The sequence below is a fragment of the Symphodus melops genome (assembly GCF_947650265.1).
Source record: "Symphodus melops genome assembly, chromosome: 10".
Taxonomy (NCBI): Eukaryota; Metazoa; Chordata; class Actinopteri; order Labriformes; family Labridae; genus Symphodus; species Symphodus melops.
Window position 1 is genome coordinate 4,353,716 of NC_136700.1, and position 14,043 is coordinate 4,367,758.

The following is a 14,043-nucleotide window of genomic DNA, read 5'->3' on the forward strand; positions in this document are numbered from 1 at the left end:
AGAACTCAAGAACATTTGCAGATTGTGATTTCATGCTGTCTCCTGCAGGACGACGATAAACCGATGATCGAGATCATGGACCAGCTCAGCCCTGTAATCCTGGAAAGTTTTGTCAACGTTGCAGTGTCGGACACTGTAAGTCAATTGTGACATAACTATGACTCTGGAAAAAAAAAGAAGAAACTTTTAGCATAGCTGCTATTTTTTTTTAGCTTATCTGATTACTGTCCTGTAATTTTTTTCAATCAAATGTATTGATATGTATTCATTTCACCTGATAGAAACACAAGATGCTCACCCGATGTGTCTGATATTTAAACTAGCTTCATTAAAAGGTCACATACTGTAACAGCAATGCTTGATGCGTTGACAGAATCTTCATGTACTAATCCAACAAAACAGAATGAACAGCTGGAAGTGAGCAGCTGTTGACCTTTTGACCTATTACGCAATCGTCATGATGTCATCAGGATGCAGTGAGAGCAGGATAAAAAAAATTAATGTGCTTAAATGCTTTATCATATTGTGTTTCTAATTATACTGTGTGATTATCTGATATGAGTTCTTAATAGCTTCATCTTTTACAGTTGTGCAATAATTCTTAAGCAAAAGGATGAAAGGGGAGAGAGCGGATGTGTTAATTAAAATGTATGATTGATTGCTTTTATATAAAGGTGTCTAAATATGAAACAATGCACTTTATTGTTTCTGCAAAAAAATGTCTTGTACTTTTGTTGTGCACAGGATTAGCTACCTCTATAGTGGTAATAATAAATGAATAAAAACTATATAAAGCACTTATGACCTAACATTTCTGTCGCTTGTTTGCAGGCCCCCCTGCCTGCTGGCCACCATGTAGATCTCCAGTGGCTTGTGGAGTGGAACGCACTGCTCGTCAACAGTCACTATGACATCAGGAGCCCATCACATGTGTGGATCTTTGCCCAGTCTGTAAAGGACCCTTGGGTGCTGTGTGTTTACAGCCTCCTCCGACAGGACCACCTTCCCAAGCACTGCCCCACTGCTCTCAGCTACGCGTGGCCCTACGCCTTTACACGGATGCAGACGTTAATGCCCCTGGTAGACCCAAAGTATGTGTCTGATGGATGAACATTTCTTCTCTTTTCTATTTCTGTGAATCTGTACTTCCTATTTTGAATAAGATCCCTTAATACAAGTTCTGCATTTGATCTAAAAAACTAAAAGGTTAGATAATAATATGACTCTGTTTCTTCTTAATGATCACCAGTAATCCTGTGTATGCAAAGAAGACCAACACATCTGTCAGTGGCGATAACTACGTCACCCTTTGGAGAAACTATCTGATCCTTTGCTTCGGGGTAGCCAAGCCCAGTATCATGAGTCCCGGCCATCTGAGAGCATCGACACCTGAGATCACGGCTGCTACATCTGACAGCAGTGTCAGCTTGGATAACAAGGTATCTGCCTCCTCAGGCCACCTGGTCTCATTAAATCCCTAATGCTTTGTCTCTCAAGAGTCCAATGTTCAAAAGGAGCTTGTTGACATTCGAACAGGAGGCATCAAATGACACCTCAGCTACCCTACAGGAAGCAGATATGCTCTGTACAGACTCTTACCTCAATGCAGCCCTGTGTGTTTAGTAGTGTTCAAACAGCGTCAGTAGTTTTTGTGTCTGACTGAGCAGTCGTCTTCTGATGTTTCAGGTTATCGGGAGCCCGTCGGTGGCCTGGCTTCTGAAGCAGTTGGTTCCACTGATGAGGGCAGAGAGCATCGAGTTGACAGAGTCATTAGTTCTGGGCTTTGGTCGCACTAATTCCCTCGTTTTCAGGTAAATCAGAGAACAACCCAAAGTTTAAATATCAGAGTTTCCTTTTTTTACATCAGTTTTGACTGAACTAAGGAGGCGGCGCAGCTTTGATCTTTTTTAAGCTGCTGAGCTGTGTTGATTTTTTTTGTCTTTTTTAATAAATAAGGAACACTCGAATAAAAATTGGGGAGCACTAACAGCATTATTATCTCAACAGTTACCTGTACAGTACATGTTGATCTGTGTGGGTTTAACGTGAAGATAAAGAGAGGATTACAAATGAGTACTCTCTTGTTGCCATTTGCTGCTGCATCCAAACAGTTTCCTACAAAAATGATTTTTTTTAAGCTTAAATTTCTGTCTTTGAAAACATAATAAATACTTCCACTGCATTTTGATTTCATTTTATGCAACTGATGCTCTATGCTTATTGCTTTGTTTGAATTTTTAATTATTGCCTCATTAAATCTTGTTTATTGTCTGCATGCAGGGAGCTTGTGGAAGAGCTACATCCCCTGATGAAAGAAGCTTTAGAAAGAAGACCAGAGGTTGGTTTGTTGTAATGACAACATATTTTATTGAAAACAAATTCTTCTTTTTAAGTTTCACTTAGACTGTCGGCTTTATGTAAAAGTTGTAGTCACTAAATAAGGATGCATCATTTAATAACTGGGACTTCTGGCATTAAGGATTTCTTTTCCTTCTGCAGAACAAGAAGCGGCGTGAACGACGAGACCTGCTGAGATTGCAGCTTCTGCGGATATTTGAGCTGTTGGCAGATGCAGGTGTCATCAGTGACAGGTCTGTATGGTTTAAGAGCCCTACACAAACTCACAGACTTTGACATCTGGCTTTATATCTCCCAATAATCAAGGACTGTGCTACAGTTTGTTTAGTGATTAGGCTCGTATTGTTTGGTTTGTGATTTTCATTGGGCGTCTCCGTGTTTTCTCTTCATTTCCAAAGTACAAATGGAGCTCTGGAACGTGACACCCTCGCCCTTGGCGCTCTGTTCCTGGAGTATGTTGATCTGACCCGGATGCTGCTGGAAGCTGAGAATGACAAAGATGCTGAGATCCTTAAAGACATCCGAGCGCACTTCAGCGCCATGGTGGCAAACCTCATCCAATGTGTTCCAGGTACAAAGAGTAGCTACTTCAATGTTTCATTTTTTATTTGTTTTTTTGCTTTATTCCCAACAAGCAGACCGATAACATTCTTTGTATTTTCCCTCCTCAGTACACCACCGGCGCTTCCTGTTTCCACAGCAAAGCCTTCGACATCACCTCTTTATACTGTTCAGTCAGTGGGCGGGGCCTTTCAGCATCATGTTCACCCCTCTGGACCGCTACAGTGACAGGAACCATCAGATCACAAGATACCAATATTGTTCCCTGAAGGTAAACAAACTGTCTTCAGATCTATTAACCTTTTTGGTTTAATTAAATTGTTCTGCAGTGTTGCAATAAAGAAAGTCCTCTGATAAAATCTAGGGCCTGATACGTCATGTGATGATACATTTTATTAAATATGAATTGAAGCTGCTGCTGATGTGCAGACTCAGTCTTCCTTTTGCCTTGATTAAAGTAAATCCTCACATCCAAGCTCTGCAAGCCAAGATGTCTCTTTAAATGTAATTCTTGTATTTGAACTTTTCTCCCCCCACAAGACAGATACAACGTTCAGTAAAATGCCCTTTCTTCTAAAATGCACTGAATAAACATGTGCTCATCCAGATTTTTATATTGCTCAGCCCTCTTCTATTTTTAGGACTGGAGAAGCAACAGACGTAGTAGGTTGAAAAACACAAGCACCTCAGTTAAGAGTCACACATTCTTGCTTCACTTACTTCCTGATGCCATACTGAGCCGAGCAGCAGTAAACAACACGGCTGCTGAGTTATATAATCAAGAACACTAAAAGAAACAGTCACCCTTTCTTGTCAAGCCTTGTGTTCAGTGACAAGCTAAAGATAAAATCTGTCTTTAATTTTCTATTATTCCAATTTAGGATGTAGAGAAAACTACAGCTATGAATGAGTTACACCATATTACATGTTGGTAATGTTGACGGTTTGTTTTTGTAGGCCATGTCTGCTGTGCTGTGCTGTGGGCCTGTGTTTGATAACGTTGGCCTCTCTCCAGACGGATACCTCTATAAGTGGCTGGATAATATACTAGCCTGCCAGGATCAGCGGGTATGTGGCTAATACTTCACTAAAGCAGTGCATTTAAACAAAGAGCTGACCTAGAAATCCCCTCCGATAGTTTGCTGGAGCTTGCTTGTAAGAAGCCCAACACGAGACCCTGCCAAGTTCGAACCATTATCTCATAGTAGGGCTGGCATGTGGTGAAGGAGAGTGTTGTTTGAAAGTAATAGATCTCATATTGCCTTTGTTCTAATCTACTGTGATAGAAGAAAAAGCAAACGTGTATACATTTCCTTTGGACTCAGAGGTTTTCAATAAATGGTTTGAATTGATGTAGAATTTAAAGATCCTTGGATCTTTTCAAAACACACATAACCTGGCAGATTTGTGGTGAAAAAAACTCAAAGGAATCTTTAAAAAGGGATGAAAATGAGCAGAGTCTGTGTTGGTTTTAACTCCTGGCTCAGGTCCACCAGCTTGGCTGTGAAGTTGTCATCCTGCTCCTGGAGCTCAATGCTGATCAGGTCAACCTTTTCAATTGGGCTGTGGATCGCTGTTACACAGGCTCCTACCAGCTCGCCTCAGGGTGCTTCAAAGCCATCGCTACAGTCTGTGGCAGCAGGTACAGAGTCACACCTGTTCCACTTGTAAAGATAACCTACCATGTGTCTCATCTTCATTTCAATATGTGGAGTTTAAATTGTTCCATTTTATGTTCTGTATGCCACCTTTAGGGGGGATTTGTTAATAATCAATTTGCTGACTCTGTTTAGGAACTACATTCTCTGATTCATCCATCTTTCATATCAAAATATAAAAAACACTGGCGAATAAGAGGGGTTAACGAAGCAAATCTTCTTCAAGAGCTCACTATTTATCTGGTCCTCCATCCTAAAACGTGGACATAAACGCAGTGTGGAACACTAAACATCCTTTTTTTATTATAATTAAATTATAATTATTACATTATATAAATAATAATTAGATTCATACAGTGCCTTTCAAAGGACCAAATGACGCTCTACATGGTGGAGGGACCAGACAAAAATAAAACTGAGACAAGTAGCAAATGATTGGAGAGTGATGGGGAGGCAGAGTTACAGTAAGGGAGGTTGTAGGCTGTGGGGAACAGATATCTGAGGGACATCAAGTCAACATGACCTCCTTTTATTCTTTCTTTCCAGCAAAAACTATCCAAGTGATATTGTAACATTGCTCAATCTGGTCCTCTTCAAGGCGTCTGATGCCAACAGAGAAATCTATGAGATTTCAATGCAGCTGATGCAGGTGAGAAACACAAACAACTTTCTGCACAGATTCCGTTTGTGCTTATTATCTGTGGTTTATTGAATAACCACTTTGTACTGCTCTCTGTTTGAACAGATTCTTGAAGCTAAGTTGTTTGTGTACTCTAAGAAGATTGCGGACCAGAAGCCAAACAGTATCCTCTACAGCACCCACGGCCCTCTGCCACCTCTTTACAGCATCTCACTACCCCAGCTGTCAAGCCAGCTGGCCAGGATGTACCCTGAGCTCACACTTCCTTTATTCTCAGGTAGTTGTTCACGTCACATGGGTTATGTGGCCATAGTAGGGTTATCCACGCTATTTGAGCCTGCATACTCTCGCAAGCTTTTCATCTTCTTACGGTTTCCCACTAAATGCTGCACGCTCGTCTTCCACAACCAAGATTGTCACAGCACCAAAGACACTCCCTCTAACCACATAAACACTGAGAGCTTAACTCGATTAAGAAACTCCCTAATCTTTTGCGGATCAGGATTAAACTGGCAATTATAGTGAAACTCAATTACAGTATTAACTTGACTTCTGTGTCGAATATAAACACCACAGTCCCAAAGATGTTCCGGTGTAAGTGTTTCCTTTCCTTTGCAGAGGTCAGCCAGAGGTTCCCCACCACTCATCCCAACGCGAGGCAAATAATGCTAACCTACCTCCTGCCCTGGCTCAGTAATATTGAGCTGGTTGATAGCGGCCTGCTGCTCCCGGTTTTTACCCCGTGCACGACAGATATTGATGCTGCCTGTCGCACAACCAGCACAGCTTCATCCCACCAACTAAAGGGCAGCGGCTGGGGCTCCTTACAGGCCACATCCATGGTGCTCAATAACCTCATGTTCATGACTGCCAAGGTAATATCATGTTAGAGGAATTTAAGGACATACAGTATTGGTATCAATGCAGCTCATTTGAGAATTTGTTCTTTTGCATCCTTCCTCTGGTCAGTATGGAGATGATCTGCCTGGAGCAGAGATGGAAAACGCCTGGAACGCTTTAGTCAACAATGACAAGTGGAGCAATAATCTGAGAACCACACTGCAGTTTCTCATCAGCTTATGCGGCGTCAGCAGTGACACCACCCTCCTTCCATATGTAAGATATATCATTAAGGCCACAGTGAGAGAGGTCGCGGTGTTTTGTTTTTAGCTCTTTGCAGTTTCTCACTGATACGCTGTGCTGTGTTTGTTCAGATCAAGAAGGTGGTGATCTATCTGTGCCGGAACAACACCATGCAGACCATGGAGGAGTTAATATTTGAGTTGCAACAAACAGATCCAGTCAACCCTGTAGTGCAGCACTGCGATAGTCCTCCTTTTTATCGCTTCACTGCCACAAGCAAGACCTCCACAGCAGCTTCAGGTACATCAAAAAACAAAAAGACAGGTTTTTGCCTGGTGTCAGGAAATCCACATCGGCTAACCTTGGCAAATTGTGTGTGCTCTAGGGCCGATTCCAGTTGTTGCAGAGAGTAAAGTTTGCTGTTAAAACGTGTTTTCTGTAAGCTGTCTGTGAATTGAATGTAAATGTGAATCCAATTCATGCTTTAATTCTAGGTACCACATCGAGCAGCAACACTGTTGTTGCAGGCCAGGAGAGCTTTCCTGACACAGACGATTCAAAGACTGTTAAGGAGAGTGAAGAGAGGTGATGAATTATCTTAAAGCTTATCATTAGAGTAATTAACCTTCCTAAACAGATCCATTACCATGACAGGTTTTTTTCTCTTGACCTCAGGCTGAGCCACATGATGAGAGCTCACAACCGCCTGGAGTCACGCTACAGCAACAGCTCTGGAGGATCTTATGATGAAGATAAGAGTGAGTGTGTTTTTGTTTCAGGCACATTGTGAAATAAATGTGATTATATGGTCTAGTGAGTTCAGGATAACACAGGCTAGCTTGGAGGGTAAGATGGGGACCGGCAAGTGTCATTGATAATGCATGAGCAATGTGGAGTGGCCTGGGGTTCTAAAAAGGCTTGTGTGAGAACTGGCGCTGAAATAAAAAGTAGTTGAGCCAAGGGCCTCCATCCTGCTGCCAGTGACCCAGAAACTGCTTTGTTATACTGTCTGGGTCTGAATTAGTCCTGCTGAGTAGAGTAGAGTGAGTAAGAAACATTTCACAATGAAGAGCCTCTTCGAAAAGATATGTCTTTATCCAGCTTTGGAAAATCCTCAACCTTTGTTTGGCCAATTGGGGTGTGTGTGTGTGTGTGTGTGTGTGTGTGTGTGTGTGTGTGTGTGTGTGTGTGTGTGTGTGTGTGTGTGTGTGTGTGTGTGTGTGTGTGTGTGTGTGTGTGTGTGTGTGTGTGTGTGTGTGTGTGTGTGTGTGTGTGTGTGTGTGTGTGTGTGTGTGTGTGTGTGTGTGTGTGTGTGTGTGTGTGTGTGTGTGTGTGTGTGTGTGTGTGTGTGTGTGTGTGTGTGTGTGTGTGTGTGTGTGTGTGTGTGTGTGTGTGTGTGTGTGTGTGTGTACACTCAAATGTCAGCTGTGTAATTTCTGTAACCTTTCAGGTGAACCTCTGCCGCCCTACGCTGATTGGCTGATGGTTGTCTGTGAGAGTAACCAGCCGCATCCTCTGCCCATGCCTGTAAATGGAGGGTGTTGGGCCCCGCTGGTTGACTTCCTGCCGGAGACCATTACTCCCAGAGGACCACTGCACAGGTGAGACTGTGGCTTAACAGGAATGCAAAATACGCTCTTCCTAGTGTAAAAACAAAAACATCTGCCTTACTTTAAATTCCTGTGGCTGTATAGCGTGGGAACATCAAACTTTTCATTGACCCTTGATAGCCTGCAGCAGTTGACCTACACATTTCTCCACCAACCCGTAACTGTGATGAAGCTGCACATTTCTTTTAGGGATTTAATTTTTTCTAAAATAAGCCTCTGCGTTTGCTTAGATGAATTACCAGTTTGATGAAATAATGTGTTTTTGTGTGTTATAGGTGTAATATAGCAGTCATCTTCATGACAGAGATGGTGGTGGACCACAGTGTGAGGGAGGACTGGGCCATGCACTTGCCTTTACTGCTACATGCCTTGTTTCTGGGTAAATACTCATTATAATCTTGTATCCCTGTTAAAAGAACAAATCTAGTAATAACAGTATGTTAGGCTATGACTGTAAATGGTTGTTTAGAAATCAGAAAAAAGAGTTTGTCAAAAAAAGAAACTTTTTTTTTTTTTTCTTTTTCTTTTTAAGCTTTTTGGGACTTTACTTAGAGCTGGGAAAGTGGTTAGAGTCAAACATCAGGGAGCAAGAAAGCAGTGATCGACATTGAAGCCATGTTATATTCGAACCCGGGCCGCACCCTTGGAAGACCACAGCCTCCGTATGAGGGGCGCGCACAAACCGCTAGGCTACCAGCAACCCAAATGTTAAGATTTTAATTGAAGATATCATCATTGTTCTTTCAGAACAAATAATTTGTTTTTGTTTTTTAACTGTCAATATCAGATGAAGGAATTATTTTATAATCTTTAAGGCGAGGGCTTTGAAACCAGGAGAAGTGAACATAAAGAAACTCTTGTTTCTTTAAGAAACCTCTTGACTGAGTGTTTCCTGTTTGCTGATACAAACTGACGGGTGTGTTCCTTCCTTCAGGCATGGATCACTACCGTCCAGAAGTGTTTGAGAACAGCAAACGTCTCCTCCTTCACCTGCTCATCACTTTATCCTGTAACAACAACTTCCAGTCCATCGCCTCAGTCTTACTGCAGACACGTGATATCAACAGCACAAAGACCCTCACCAGCAAGTCAAGCCTTCAGCCCGAGTATTTACCTTCAGGTAAAAAAATACAGGCCTTTTGTAATACTCTCTGTAATACTAAGGCTGGAAGAAGGCCGGGGTCCAGTTGGCAGAGCAGGTTGGCATTTGACATGTTGTTCTCTCTCTCTGGTTAATATACACTGAACATCAGGAGGGAATGGTTGACATTCCTTTCAGAGGATAGATGCGTTGCTTATCTGGGAAGAAAATATTTGGAGACTGAGCCAAAAGCAATATTGAACACAGAGGACATCAAAGGTCTTGATTAAAGCATTCCTTCCTGCTATTTTTAGCCACTTGTCCAAATTGGGGCCATCTGCAGAGGCTTGAGTAGACTCCCTTTGTTTCCCACCCCACAGGCTGATAGTTTGTTTAGCAAATGTCTGGACATTTAAAGATGTCCAGATTATTATTTTTAGCATTTGACTATTTTAATAGAACTTCTGCTCCAAACATGATATTTATTTTCCACTGAAACCAAACAATAATGAAACTGTAATTAGGCTTATTAATTCTACCACAATAAATAAATAGTTGCTGTAGCAAAGTCTAATTGGAGTACAATCCCAGACATTTCAAAATGCAGACAATGTTTTCGAATTGCCCAAACTTGTGCTGCATCAAACATCCAAATGAACTACAGTAACCAGTGTGTCATCACACACCTGCTCCTCTGTTGTGTTCAGGGGGAGGGTTCGACTTTCTGCGGGAGTGTCAGGCGTCTCCTGTGCCAGACTCTGGCCTGAGTTCCTCCGCCACATCGTCCAGCCTCAGTCTGGGAGGCAGCAGCAACAACCTGCCTGAAATCTCACACGAGGTGGAGGAGCTGGTGGGCTCCAGTAAAGTGGATGAGAAAAATAACAAGCTCATCGAGTTTTTAACCACAAGGTATATAATGGTATTATATCATCATACTATCATTTCCAGCTGTTTCAGGAGTTTCACTTGTGAAATTAATTTATTGTTACTATTTCAAAAAAAGTCTGGAAGTTTCCTTTTCAGTGAATACATATTGTCCAGCTGAAGCGTCCCTCTGAAATGCTGAAGTGAAATAATATATAAAGCTTGGTTGAGATTTCCACCTAGTGGTGCTGGATGCATGGTGCACTAGATTCTAGAAATAGATTGCATTGTTGTTCAGATGATATTACTCATTGTACAGATTGGACTCCACTTGAAACATTCCCATTACCAGCCTGTTTGTCTTGTGATTAAATAATAAATTGTTGTTTTACAGATCGTATGGACCATTGTGGTGCCACGAAGACATTTCACCGAAGAATCAAATTTCAAAAAGCACCGAGCAGCTGACCAACTTTCTTCGACATGTAGTTTCAGTGTTCAGAGAGTCCAAGTCAAGTAAGCAGTTTCTACCCTCAGCAGTTTGAATGAGCACATAGCAGCTCTATTGTTCATTCTTTGGTCTGTCCTCTTTAGATTTCCATTTGGAGCGGCAGCTCAGTGACATAGCCCTGCAGACCGCTCTGTGTAGCTCATCCCGTCACTACGCTGGACGTTCCTTTCAGGTGTTCCGAGCCCTCCGTCAGCCCATCTCTGCCCACGCCGTGTCCGACCTGCTTTCCAGGCTGGTGGAGGTTGTGGGTGAACACGGAGAAGAAGTGCAGGTCAGTTATCACTGTGTGTACATGTTGATAAACTAACGCACGTCTTCTCTGTAATCTTGTGACAAAAAAACTCCTCTGCAGAACCGACTTTCTGTCTTCGTCTCACCTGCAGGGCTATGTGATGGAAGTATTACTCACACTGGAGTCTGTGGTAGATAACTTGGCTGAATGTCTGAAGAACAATGATTTCATGGCGATCTTAACAAGGTTGGTGTCTCTACAAACGTGTTTTGAAGAAAAAAGCATTATTTCAAAAAGTTCGGTGAGTTTCATTGTTGTTTGTTTTTCTTATTTTTAGAGCTTCCTCTCCAGATTTCATCACCAGTTTTAAGCTACTGTCCAACAGAAAGAGCACAGGACAACTCAACCTTCGAAGAGAAGAGAGGAGCAGACACCAGAGGAGCTCTTCTGTCCCTAAAAAGTTTGGAGAGGCTGACAGGTGGTCAGATCCACCTCGCAGTGCTACACTGGACCGTATCCAAGCTTGTGAACAGCAGGCTCTGTTAGTGAAGACCTGCAGCCCGTCCTCATCTAAAGACAACATCAACGACCCAACAAATATCAACCACCCCAGCAACCTGCTTGCCACCATCTTCTGGGTGGCAGTGTCCCTGATGGAGTCCGACTTTGAGTTTGAGTATCAGATGTCTCTTAGGCTCTTGAACAAGCTGCTGGGACACATGTCGCTGGACAAACAGGAGAACAGAGAGAAGCTGGAGAAACTGCAGAGCCAGCTGAACTGGAGCAGCTTCACCGGGCTCCAACAGCTGCTGCTGAAGGGCTTCACCTCTCTGTCCACCACTGACCTCACGCTGCAGCTCTTTTGCCAGCTTACTCCTGTGTCAAGGGTGCCTGTAGTGGACACATCACAAGCAATAGGTTTGTTAAATTGAATAACATTTCAAATTAATAAAAAAAAAACACAAAAAGGGCTTTTATCCATGAACTTATATGGCAGTGAACATCCTCAAAATAATTATCAATGATGATTTAAAAAAACAAAAAAAACAAACATTGAAATCATGTGTTTGTTTTATCCATTAGGATTTCCCTTGAATGTCCTCTGTCTGCTCCCACACCTCGTCCAGAACTTCGATGGACCAACGCAGTTCTGTCAAGATGTTGCAGAGAGGATAGCCCAGGTGTGGCTCTGTTGCCTGTTTTTTTTTTTTTTTGCTATCTTTTGTTTGGGAAAAAAAAGTGTAAGCTAATGTATCTTTGCAATGCAGGTTTGTCTTGAAGAGAAGAACTCCAAGCTGTCCAACCTCGCTCATGTCATGACTCTGTACAAAACACACTCCTACACACGAGACTGCTTCTCCTGGGTGAACGTGGTGTGTCGATATCTTCACGAGGCTTTCTCAGACATCACACTCAACCTGGTCACTTACATGGCAGAGGTTCGTAGAGCCTTTGCTCAGTGTGTATATCAACTGAATACCATTAGAAGTGACCTTGTAGTAATCATTCAAATGCTGCTGGATTAATGAATGATTTGTACTTTGGTTGAAACAGCTGTTGGAGAAGGGTCTCCCCAGTATGCAGCAGACCCTTTTACAGATCATCTACAGCCTCCTGAGTCACATGGACCTCAGTGTCATTCAAGCCAAACCCTTCAACATGGAGGTGCTGAAGACAATTGAGAAATTTGTCCATGTGAGTTGAATAAATATTTACCTGCATGTTTGTTCATATCTGGTAATGCGTTTAAAAATGCATTGACTTTATGCCTTATATCAATTTTTGAGTTAACAGCTGGTTCTATTTTTAGGATCTTTGTTTTTCTTTCTGTTCTTGTCAGATTTGATCACAGGAAATCTTTAGGCTTCCTTGTGTTCCTTTTGTAAGTGGAAAGAAATGGAAAAAAAGAGCAGTGTTATGTCAGAAGAGTCAATCTGTAGACACACCCAAACTATAAACAGTTTGCCACAGGCTCGAGCTCTGCTTATCCTCACACTGAATCTATTTTCCTTTAGCTTGCTACTGTGAGCCGAATGCCAAAACGTTTCTCTCTAAAAATAGAAGAACAATAAAACACACAGAGACATTTGAAGTGCTTCTTCCTAAACACGTGGCTGTGTTGCTTTTTGTCTGTGTGTGTGGGTGAATTGGCGTGTGCATGTCTGTGTTGACTTTAGACGGCCCATTGGGGGGAAGCGCTGAATATCCTGAAGCTGGTTGTTTCTCGATCAGCCAGTTTGGTGCAACCCTCGTTCCCACAGAGTGACCTCTCCTACGAGGACATCAGCCGTGTCTGGGACCGCTCGTCCAAGGCCCTGCCTGGGAAAACACTGGATTTCCACTTTGATATATCTGAGGTTTGAAACTCTTTATCTGTCGTTTGTGAGAAATCTTAAGTGTAACGCTTGTTTGTATTTTTGTGCTGTATTTCCAGGGTGTGGTGCTTGTTGAGGTTTTGTGGAATCTTGTTGAGCTTTTGCAAAGGAAACAGTTCTTCTTTTTCTTTTTTAACCAAACCCCCTTGAGATAAGCTTGAAACCCCAAAAGGTGAACACAATTAGCCAAGCAGTGCAGAGCTGGAAAGAGATTTCAAAGATACAGACAGAGTGGTGTATGTGTGGGAACTTGACAGGGAGCTATTTGTGTAGTTCATGAATGGAAGGAAATGATGTCAGCTCTTGGCTGCCTCTCTTTGCAAGTGAATCCATTTGGATAGTCTGCAGTGTGAGTGTTTAAACATCAGACACACTGGACAAACCAATATTTTTCTTTTGAAACATCAACGATTTTTAAACTTGGGGATAAGTCAGAGATCAGGTAGGTTTATTTTTCTTGAAATGTGTCACTCATTTAGTATGTCAAAGAGCCAGCCAGCTCTTGCTGAAACATGGATGACTTCCCAGTCATCCTAAAGCTTCCCCTGAGTCATTATGTTTTATTTCTGCACATCTGTTTGTTCCCTGTTCCTGCTGTTAGACACCTGTGATTGGTCGACGCTTTGATGACCTGCAGCACTCTCCATGTCAAGATGTAAAGAGCAGGACAACAGCAGTGACCCGCAGCACCTCCTCCACATCATCAGGATCCACCACCAACAACGTCCTGGTACCGGTCAGCTGGAAAAGGCCTCAGTCTTCACAGGTGAACACATCCCCACCTAGACTTATGTTTATCATTTGAAATCCTCCAAGGTGTCATTGGATGCTAATAAAGAAGGAGAAAAACACATGTTGGTGCCACTTCTAAATGAGGCCTCCTAAGAAGGATGAAGGTCATTTAACTCCACCTCAGCTTCTGAGATTAACGAAACAAAAGTTGGAAGTGAAAGCAGTTGTTCTGCTCCCACACATCTTGTCCCACAAACAGTGATTTGGAAATCAACAGTGTCTGTTTGAGCCATTTCTTTTTTGACTTGGGATGTCATATGTCTGCTACTTATTTCTAT

The 14,043-nt window shown here is 42.4% G+C and overlaps 1 protein-coding gene across 3 annotated transcripts in view; it reads left to right on the forward strand.

The window, feature by feature from the left end:
- frya (furry homolog a) overlaps window positions 1–14,043 on the forward strand; it is a 48,546-nt gene that overhangs the window by 26,165 nt on the left and 8,338 nt on the right. For all 3 annotated transcript variants that reach the window (XM_079353957.1, XM_079353955.1, XM_079353956.1), the window contains exons 20-49: window positions 49–135; window positions 832–1,091; window positions 1,250–1,439; window positions 1,687–1,811; window positions 2,281–2,338; window positions 2,500–2,591; window positions 2,757–2,929; window positions 3,030–3,190; window positions 3,877–3,987; window positions 4,407–4,561; window positions 5,124–5,226; window positions 5,323–5,494; window positions 5,836–6,092; window positions 6,187–6,333; window positions 6,432–6,600; window positions 6,795–6,885; window positions 6,976–7,058; window positions 7,751–7,901; window positions 8,186–8,289; window positions 8,845–9,030; window positions 9,699–9,900; window positions 10,250–10,371; window positions 10,450–10,637; window positions 10,750–10,844; window positions 10,936–11,516; window positions 11,682–11,779; window positions 11,867–12,037; window positions 12,153–12,293; window positions 12,776–12,955; window positions 13,575–13,739. In XM_079353957.1, coding sequence (XP_079210083.1) covers window positions 49–135; window positions 832–1,091; window positions 1,250–1,439; window positions 1,687–1,811; window positions 2,281–2,338; window positions 2,500–2,591; window positions 2,757–2,929; window positions 3,030–3,190; window positions 3,877–3,987; window positions 4,407–4,561; window positions 5,124–5,226; window positions 5,323–5,494; window positions 5,836–6,092; window positions 6,187–6,333; window positions 6,432–6,600; window positions 6,795–6,885; window positions 6,976–7,058; window positions 7,751–7,901; window positions 8,186–8,289; window positions 8,845–9,030; window positions 9,699–9,900; window positions 10,250–10,371; window positions 10,450–10,637; window positions 10,750–10,844; window positions 10,936–11,516; window positions 11,682–11,779; window positions 11,867–12,037; window positions 12,153–12,293; window positions 12,776–12,955; window positions 13,575–13,739 — 4,818 coding nt within the window. The remainder of the gene's footprint in view (window positions 1–48; window positions 136–831; window positions 1,092–1,249; window positions 1,440–1,686; window positions 1,812–2,280; window positions 2,339–2,499; window positions 2,592–2,756; window positions 2,930–3,029; window positions 3,191–3,876; window positions 3,988–4,406; window positions 4,562–5,123; window positions 5,227–5,322; window positions 5,495–5,835; window positions 6,093–6,186; window positions 6,334–6,431; window positions 6,601–6,794; window positions 6,886–6,975; window positions 7,059–7,750; window positions 7,902–8,185; window positions 8,290–8,844; window positions 9,031–9,698; window positions 9,901–10,249; window positions 10,372–10,449; window positions 10,638–10,749; window positions 10,845–10,935; window positions 11,517–11,681; window positions 11,780–11,866; window positions 12,038–12,152; window positions 12,294–12,775; window positions 12,956–13,574; window positions 13,740–14,043) is intronic.